At 28.7% G+C, this 10,436-nt stretch overlaps 1 protein-coding gene across 1 annotated transcript; it reads left to right on the top strand.

Moving 5' to 3' along the window:
* Positions 1 to 5,222: 5,222 nt before the first annotated feature.
* On the top strand, positions 5,223 to 8,082 carry LOC109598135 (origin recognition complex subunit 5). The gene is made up of 2 exons (XM_020013972.2): positions 5,223 to 5,326; positions 6,696 to 8,082. Exon 2 carries the CDS (start codon positions 6,713 to 6,715, stop codon positions 8,057 to 8,059), a length of 1,347 nt encoding a protein of 448 aa, XP_019869531.2. The 5' UTR covers positions 5,223 to 5,326; positions 6,696 to 6,712; the 3' UTR covers positions 8,060 to 8,082.
* Positions 8,083 to 10,436: the final 2,354 nt, after the last annotated feature.

The following is a 10,436-nucleotide window of genomic DNA, read 5'->3' as shown; positions in this document are numbered from 1 at the left end:
TGCGAGGTGTTTTGGTGGTGGTTTTTACGGAAATTCGGGTATAAATTCACTTTTGTTTTTCCTCCGATTTAATTCGGCGCTCGTTCTCTCATTCGTCTGGAATTAATGCGTTTGACCAATGAAATTCGTTCAAGGTGATTGTGTCTTTTTAATCTTTCGAGTGTTTATAATTAATTTTTAAGTCAACATTATGCCCATTAAGTAAAATTTATACTATGAAAAATTAGTTGCCTAACCTAACCTAACAAATTTCTTTCCTCCAAAACGTTATTAATAATCAATGTTTTAATGATAAACCAATTTCTAGTTGTAACCACTAATAATATTACGTGCTTCAGACAATTTTATAAAACTTCAATCAATATAACTAGAATTTTAATAACAAATCACTCTATGAACACAAACATTCATTTGATTTTTGTATTTAATAGTTGTCAAAAGTCAAAAGTTTTAGTAGGCTGTGGACGTTAGCGTGTCTTTGTTAACATTTTATTTACTATTTTATATTATTAGCATTAAAAACGTTTTAAAAAATTATAAAAAATTATGTGCGTCATGTACAACTCGACAATTGAAACAACAAAGGAAGGATAAAGGTAATTTTCATTGTTTACTTCTAATCAAACTCACACTGAAATATTAACTGATAACAAAAATAAAATTTTAACGCAGTTAAATCAATTACGAACACAAATATTAATTTCAGTTGGTTATTATATTGTTTGTTAATTATCAAAAATCAATACTTTGTGTTAGTTAGTGTTAGCAGTGTACACCGGTGTCACAAGTGATCTTACGAGTGTAGACATAATTGAAGCAACAAAAAAACGACAAAGGTAATCTTAATTGTTTATTACTAATTTATGTTACATATTTTATAAAACAATAAATTAATATTGAGTAATAATAAAGCTCGAATTTAAAGTTACAATCAAAAATGATTGTGGAAGAAATGTTACAGATATGTTAATCTTCATTGCTTGCAACTAATCAAATTGAAGTAACTCAATAATATTAAATGAACTATTTTATTGATACATTTCAGGTAATCCAGAACGAGACTTAATAGGGTAAGTTTTTGGACAGATTATTTCAGGTTTCTGTGCATTTCAATAAATGTAACAGGAGAAATTAAACAGTCGACAAGTAAGTTAATATACATTAACATTAATGTAGACTTTTTGCCTTCGTGTTTTGTTTCAGATTTCAACACATTGAATATTAAATAATAAAGGTAAATCGTTCTAATTCACAGTGAAAGAGTAATCAATGAAAATAAAAATTTACTTCATACAGCATATTTTGCTGGCTCCTTAAACAATTGTGCAAATTTGTACAATTTTGGTGGTAGTTTAGTCATTTTTCGATGATGTCTATTCAAAATATTTTTTTATAGTTTTATAATCGTGCCATTTTTTATTTTATTTTAATTAATAATTCCTTTTACAATTAATAATAAATACAAGATAAAAGGTATACAGTACCAGTCATAAATGGAACAACAAATTTATGTTTATGGAAAAATTCAAAATATATTTATATTTTAAATTAGTATATGAAATTAAAAACAATATTTATACTTACTTTTATCAGCTATATTGATTTCAAACAAAGAGTCAAAAGTAAAGCAACAACTTAGGTTTTTAATAATATATTTTTTTTGTAATATTTAGTTGCAAATCCATTATTTTTTATTACTTCTTGACATAGAAGAAACAATCTCTTGCTTAGAATACCAAATAATATTATAGCTTCAAACAATTCATCTGAATTTTGAAATTTGCCTGAGTGATCATATCTTATAAATTTTCTATCGGGTTTAGACCGGGACTTTGGGCTGACCACTTCATAAGATTTACATTAATGGGAGCAAAAAAGTCTTTTACATCATTATCATGCTAGAAAATACACAACAGGCATACAGTAGCATTCAATTGGTAAGGTAATGTGTAAATATCGAAATCTATCTATTATTAGATTTATTTTTACTAATGGTATCATTCCAAACCCAGAAAATGAGACCCACACCATTATTCCTCCACCCACATGCTTAATTGTTCCCTTGGTGTACTTAGGTCAAACCTTTTATTGATTGGACGTCTAATTCATCGAATTCCATCAGAAAACAATACAATTTCCACTTTTTTTCACACCAGTCTAAGTGGCCCCATGCAAACTGGAGTCTGGCAGATCTATTTTTTCTTGAAATGAAAGATTTTTTGGCGGTCTTTCTTCCACGTAAATTATATTGCTTTAGCCTACTTTTTATGACACTGACATACACTCAAAAATGTGAATATTCAGTTTTAAATCTTCAGCAGTTTTATTTGGTTACTTTTGGGTGTTCTTACAACCCTCCTATCGTCGGTATTGTTTGTTTTTCTCGGTCGTTAAGGTTTAGGTGCTGCTACAGTTTCTTTGATGTTAAAGGCCCCCATTTTTCTTGACACAATACACCGATTTAAATTTAATTTTTTTAATTCCTCATTTTTATTTTGAAGTAATAAGATTTTTAAAGTCATTCGACAAAGCTCATCCTGTACACATTTTTATCTAATTTCACTAACCACCATATGTATAAACTAGTAAAAACTAAGTAAAATTAAATGATTTATAAAAATTATAAAAACAGATTATATTTAAATTTATATATCTGAGAAAAATATAGTTCCTTGATAACATCCTATTTGCATATTTTTTTTATTAAAAATATGTTTGTTGCTTACTTTTGACTGTTACTGCATATGTTAATATGAATCTGCACTGTTAGTTTTACCTAAAACAATATAATTTGATTATAACAATGGATAGTCCATTATCTGTATTACCTCAATTTCCACATACCTTACCTAAATTTTTTTACTTCTATTAATTAAACTTCTTATTTTTATAACCTAAACTTGTCTTATTTAAATATCCTTATCCCAATATTAACTTACCTTATCTAAACTGTTAAATTTCTAATATATATATATATATATATATATATATATATATATATATATAACAAAATTTCAATAATTTTAACTAAAATTAGCCTAAAATGGACAACTTAAATACATGAATTCTATTGCAATTCTGGCTTTTGTATTTTTGTCCATCATAAACATGAATATTAAGAGGAACACAGAGACAAAACCGCAGGATTTAACGATGTGAATCCGACGAGAAGTAATTCGTTTAGTCGCTCTTAAAATATCGAATTAACTATAAAAAATGAGTTTTACTTATGCATCGTTTATTTTACATCCGATTACTTTAATTTTACCGGAAGTTTACACGGTGAAGTGACGCAAGAATTTCAGTACGCATGATTAAATTACCTTTGGTGAATTTCAAATTTTATCAATATAATTTTTGTGAAAACATTGATTTTTATTTAAACAAAAATTATTAATTTTATGGTCTATAAAAACGGAATTTTCTATCTATCATTAATAACGTTTTTGAAATATTTCCAGAATATCATATTTATAAAAATTGGAGTATTTGATGGCACATATTGGTCTAACGGTCACCACCGGCGTCTATTCAGATGAGGCAGGGCCTCACCTATGAAAATTATTATATTGACATAACGTTAATATTAAAAAATACATGTATGTATTTATTCTTTAAAATAGAATGTAACATTGTATTTAAACAAAGGTAGAAAGCTAATATGTCGACAATTAAACAAGCAATAATTCAATTAATATTGAATTTCAATGAATATTTTGTGTGCGAGTTCGCCAACATTCACGCATGCGCTTTAAAGTTGAGCTATTATTTCAGTGGTAAGGGATCTGAGGCGTGCCTCTAGCCAATGAAATAACTGTAAATACTGACACAAACGAAGCTACCGAATATTGCCGGTTTATCAGTTTCAAAAACTACTTAATAATATCTGTATCTGGTGGAATCAGATGTGGGATGGATTATAATACTGCATCTCCTTATTAGAATATGGCGTTAACCAGCAATAACACAAATTATTTCTTAGTATAAGAAATACCGTTGACTTGGTGGTTTTTTTTTTTAAATAAATGTGTATTTTCAATTTAAATTACCATGATAATACCATGTGTGTTGTTAAAGAATTAAACCATTCATGAAAATCTTACGTATTAAACTTACATGTCAAAAGAACTAATCATTCGAATTATATGTTATTAATTATGCGTTAATAAAAATAAAATATATTTTTTGCTTTTCTTTCTATATATTAATATAATATGCACCTCCAGACTCAAACCTCATCAGCCACCACTGGTGGTAACAATTTGGAAGTAGGTAGAATACACCCAATAATGAAGAAAATTAAATATATTTTTTTAAATACAGCCGCTCAAATTTAAATTTCAAAAATAGTTTTTTTATCAATTTTTGTATTAACCTATATTTCGATGTAATAAACTTTTTCTATAACGATACAATAGGGTAGATTTTTGGGGGTTCTTCTCTTCTTCCCGCCTTATTACCCATGTCATGGAATTTTTTAAAACTAGAAAGCATTTCATATTCTTTGTACAATTAAATTAAATAGTGCTCCTGATTAAGTTTGATTATCAGAGTCACCTATTATGTATCTCAGTTTTAACGCGGAAGAAAGTTATTGATTTCTATATAATACAAAATCAAATATGTATGTTATTATAACATAACTTCAGATTATATTTATGTTTGTATTTGTATAAACAAATAATAGCAGTTTATGTCTATGGGTTCAAAATATTCTCCATAGCATCAAGTTGTAAACATTTTTTGTTCAATATCTGCTACTCTTGATATGATAAAATATGAAAAATAGGTCGAATAATAATTAATTTTGACTTTTAATTTTTCACAATTTCTGAAATATTTTTATTATGAAGGCATTTAATGATTTAAAATCTTTGTATATTATTTTGGCATGGAAATTTTCAAAACGATGGCATTTTTAAATTCTACGGAACACGTATCCTACAAAAGTTCTGATCAAAATCCCTAAATTAGTATAATTAATTAGTTATTTTAATAATTTCAAAATTAATTGAAATTAATTAGTTTTTCTAATTAAAAATTATTTTCATCAAGTACTTTAAATCTTTAAAACAAAGCGCTCCATCTTTAGTTCAAGTACTAAACTACACTTCTAGTACTATGTGGTACTGAATAGCGTGGCGCCATCTTTCGATCAATTATAGAATTAAAAATAAGCAGTTGAAGGCGATCAAGCGATCTACAAACATTCATTCATTCATTTTCTGATCCATACAAAACACAGTGTTACTTTTGTTAGTTTGAAAGTGAAGTTGTTTGTGAGTGTTTTCGTAATATATAATTAAGTTAATGTTTTAAATGAAAGGTAGGAATGTTGCTATTTAATATTTGACTACTTATTTAGGTTTAATGTACTATTTTGTTTACTTTTGAGAAGACACTTTTGGCGGGAAAACGTTTGTTAGGTTAACTATTTATTTATTATTAGTTATAAGATTTAAATCTAGATATTATAATTATTTATAAAGGTTATATTTGCAGCGGGGAAATCTTTTATTAATTTTGTTTTTTGTATTTAATTATATATGTTTGTATTATTTGAAACACACTGTTACATTGTTAACTTACTTAGAGAAATTCTTTTTTGATTTATGCATAGTATTTACCTACATTTTCATGATATTAATATAAATTAAAGCTTAACTTTGTATTTATATATTATAAAAAGTTTTATTTGTTACTACAATATCATTTGATTGTAACTCTTCCTTTTCTGCCCCATTTTCTCCTCGACTGAATATTTTTTGAAACTATTAAGTTTTTAATATTCTTTAAACAATTTGGAAAATAGTGCTTTTGATTAATTTTGATGATGACTACCATTTTTTTCTTCACCTACAAAGTTTTTGAATAAATTTTAATTGATCCATATTTATCAAACAATAATTACCTAAATTTATCAAAATACTAACTACTATTATTTTATTCAGAAAATATTTTTAATGCATCTATTATTTTATGTTTAATTACGTATCTCGTGTATTAACTTCAACATATTTTCTTAGATTCTTAACTTATTTTATTTAAATTTAAATTTATCAATAATATTTAATTGATTCATATTTTTCAAATAATATTTATATAAATTAATCAAATTATTAATATAAATACTTATATCTAAAATAACAGTTTACTTTATATTTACTTACTATTTAAAATTATATTGTTACTATATTATTATCTGATTGGAGCTATTATTTTACACAAAAAAGTTTAAATAACATATATCTGAATATTTTTGATAGATCTGTTATTTTTTATTCAATTATATATTTTCTGCAATTAAAACAAATTTTGTTATATTTTTAAGTTACTTAGAAAATTTATCAGTAAATTTAAATACATATTATATAATTTTTTCAATATATTAATACAAATGCTTATATATACTTAAAAATTAACTTTGTATTTAATCATTATTTAAAATTTTATTGTTCCTTTATTACTATCTGATTGAAGCTGTTATTTTATATAGAGAAGTTTAAATAATGTAAATCTGAATATTTTTGTATCTATTATTTTAACATATTTTACATTTATGTATGATACTTTTCAGAAATATATAAATTTTTAAATAATTATATAAATTTAACATAATACAAATATAATTATGTTTTATAATTCATACTGTTTTTTTAATATAAAAATAATTATTGACGTTTACAAAATTTCAGAATTGTAAAACCAAAAAATGGAAGAGGAAAACTTGGAATATTTAAACGCAACATTTCCATGCCGTCGCCTCCAAATTCAACAGCTTTACGAGTTCTTAGGGGAGCCGGACGAACCAACCCCGGACAGCTTATTCATTCACGGCGGCCCCGCGACCGGAAAGTCCACCATAACCGCCGCCCTCTTACAACGTTTCGCCATTCAACACGTCATCATCAACATGGTCGAGTGTTACACGACTAAAATCCTGTACGAGACGATTTTAAACAAGTTTGCCGGACATAAAGTCGATCCCGGAAACGGACTGCCGTATGCCCGGTGCGATAATATGATGGATTTTGTGGACACGTTGCGGAAAATTGCAGAAACCAAGAAGTTGGACGGGTTGGTATTGGTACTGGATGGCGCCGAGGAATTGAGGAACATGGACGCTAATTTGTTGGCCGCCTTTTTGCGGCTTAAAGAACTGACTGGCATTGAAATTTGTGTCGTTTTCATATCTGAGTTGATTTTCGAAAAGTATTACTGCAAAAGCAACGTTACAGAACCTATAAAAGTGTATTTTCCCCAATATAACAAGGAAGAACTGTTAGAAATTATGTCCAAAGATTATGAACATGCTTTGAACTTGATTGCTAATAATACAACGAAACCTTTCATGTTCGATTTGCAGTTTTATCAAAACTACTTGAACGTTTTCCTCTCAGTCTTCTACAGGGCATGCCGAGATTTTTCAGAATTGCGTCACATGTCCAGAGTCAACTTTCCAAAATATTGTCAACCGATTATTGATGGTGTGCATCGAGTTGATGATTCCATGGCGTTGTGGCGAAACGTCGCGCCGATTTTAAAGAGTTCTTTAGAGGTTTTATACTTGAGAATCTCTTCTGATTCTTGTGGTGCTAGAAAGCCAGGGACCGACCGGATTGCTCAAAGTTTAGAGTTGCCCTACTATGCTAAGTATTTATTGATAGCGTCTTATTTAGCCAGTTATAATCCAGCAAAAGATGACAAAAGAATATTTATGAAGTATCATGGCAAAACAAAAAAGACCATGAAAGATGTAAAGAAGAAGAGTAAAGTTAGTGAAATGTACAACACCCAATTGGGTCCTAAATTGTTTTCCTTCGACAGATTGTTGGCAATATTTTATTCAATTTTGGATAATAAAGTTGGATTTAATAATAATTTATTGGTACAAGTGTCTAGTCTTGTTGAACTTCAGTTGTTAACAACTGCATCGGATAGTTGTTCCTTGGATGGACAAAAATATAAATGTAATGTTAATTTTGATTTTGTAAACACGCTTTCTAAAATGTTAGGATTTAATATTAGAAAGTATTTAAGTGATTTCAGTCACATGTAAATTAAAACCATTGTTAATTAAAACTGTAATTTAATTCCGAAACTTAATCCTTTATTTCATTACACTCGATTTCCCGAAGGTTGCGAGGCAAAAAATCCCCGGCACCTGATCAGATTTCAAATAGCAACCTGGTGGCAATAAAGGGCCGGCACTAAAGGGCTACCGCTGGCCGAAAATCACCTGGCCTCACCGGACGGGAATAATACATCAGATTTTCCTGTCTCCCGCTTACTCTTGTTTACGTCCCGAGATTACGATCTTTGTTTCGAACGCCGGGACGATTGATAATGGGTTTCTATCGATTTTGGGGATGGTTTATGCCCTGGTTTATTTATTTTTAGTGTGCTGCATTATGTGGTTATTAACCGTTTTTATTGGCCTGGGCCATAACGAAACTACATTATTGTAAATGATGCAATATTTCGTTTGCATTGAGTATTTTTATTGAAAATTGACGATGGCTTTATTTCCTATTTTAAAGACCGTCACGATTTTATCAGTGGTGGAATTTTAAGAACAACTGTTTGTTTCAGCATTTCGACAACACACATCGATGATTGATATTAGCATATTCATAAATAAATTCGTGCCAATTTCCATCGATGGTTTGATCATTTCGCTTTAAGCCCGTAGACTCATGATGAATGTGCTCTTTAGCCGCTCCCGAATCGTCGCCCGTCAATTAACCTTGCGCACCGACCGAATATATTAATTCGTGCCGTCGTTTCAGGGCGCAATTTCCATCGGTTTAGTCGTCGGATCTCGAAAGGGAGGCTGTGGGAGCTAGATGTATAAAAATATGATAAACTGACAAATAGTGTCTGTCAAGTGTTTAAAGATTTTAACAATCGAAATATTTTTTATATTTAAAAATTTATTGTATTACTTGCAATTTCTTTGTAACTATGTTAGCTATGCTACGGTCAGCAACAGATCTTCAGTTACACTTCGAATTCAGAATCACTTGGGGTGCATTGTTACTCTCCCTCTTTTTTACTTCAATACCAGTTCTATTTTATAACTTTGTGATTACAATGTCTAAACGTGTGTTCTTTTTATTTTGCTGTTTATAGAATGATTATTTTATTAAAATAGACATTTATTGCTTAGAATGTTTTATTTTTAAAAAATATATTCTTATTTTTGAATTTATTTTTTTATTTAGATTGAATTGAATTTTTAATGACGAATACGATATGGTAAAAAACAGTGATACTTTAATACGATATAATTCTTAATTACCCACATATTGAGTAAAATTTCTTTTAGAATAAAATATATTAGATGTAAGAACAATAAGATGCTATTATATTAAACCAGTGTTTCCCAACCTTTTTTGTGCCATTCCAAATTCAAATAATTTTAATAAAGATTTTTCTATATTAATTTATTATTTTAATTTAGGGGATCTTTGCGCTTGATGCTTGCTGCACAGAGATTTTATATTAGGTTCCAATTTGGTTAGCTTCAGTCTCAAGTTGTGTTGTGTTATATCCAGCCGATTTCTTTTTTTACCAGTAAATCATTTACAGCTCTAAATCCACATTCAGGTAAATATGAAGATGGAAACGGTAGCAATAGTTTTCTTGCACATTTTGTTGAATTTGGGTATTTGATTTTACTTCCTCACAAAGCCATGCGATCGCTTGTTTTATATTAAATAAAGTTTTAACTGACTCATCATTTTGCAATTCTGCGAGTTCTTCTTGATACTGCATATTTGATATATCAGACAAATCCTCTAACATTGGCTGCATCTCTCTTTTAAATCAGGCGATGGAATATTCAGATGATTGACAATAACAAGTAAAGCGGTATCAGTTATTTCGCATTTTTGGAGCCAATGAAACTGTTCAAAGTTTTTGTGATTAATATGTTTCTGACATAACTCAATATGGGTAATGAAACCAAATGTTTTCGCTTTTGCATCGACAAGAGTTTTATTTGTTCCTTGAAGTTGCTTATTTAATTTATTTAGTTTTTCAAAGATATCGGCTAAATAACTCACAAATGTTTTACCATCGATTGTTAACAGATCGGGTTTGTCGCTTAAAAAATCACTAACAGCGGGCCGAACTGACTGGAGGGGATCATTTGGTTTTGCTGCGTTTAGCATGTGGTTCGTCTCCGCAGACGTTGTTTTTAGTGTATTTTATTTAATTTTTGGGATACATTTTTATTTTGAAAAAAGTAGTTTATATTTAGAATACTTATTTTTGTTTTTGATATACCCTCAAAAAATATTTCATTTTACAGATTGAAAATTATACAAAGTTACGGAATTTAAATGGAGCATCCGAAGAACTCGAACTACATCCCTACGCATACGGAGAGTTACTAAATGCATTCGCAAAGATTAATTTACATTGTGCGCCGG

Source organism: Aethina tumida, chromosome 5, assembly GCF_024364675.1.
Source record: "Aethina tumida isolate Nest 87 chromosome 5, icAetTumi1.1, whole genome shotgun sequence".
Taxonomy (NCBI): domain Eukaryota; kingdom Metazoa; phylum Arthropoda; class Insecta; order Coleoptera; family Nitidulidae; genus Aethina; species Aethina tumida.
Note: the sequence above shows the minus strand (reverse complement) of the source record. Positions and strands in the feature narration are given on the sequence as shown.

What these genes read in the sequence shown, in the direction of transcription:
- LOC109598135 (XM_020013972.2), top strand. Translation starts at nt 6,713, where the DNA reads ATGGAAGAGGAAAACTTGGAATATTTAAACGCAACATTTCCATGCCGT.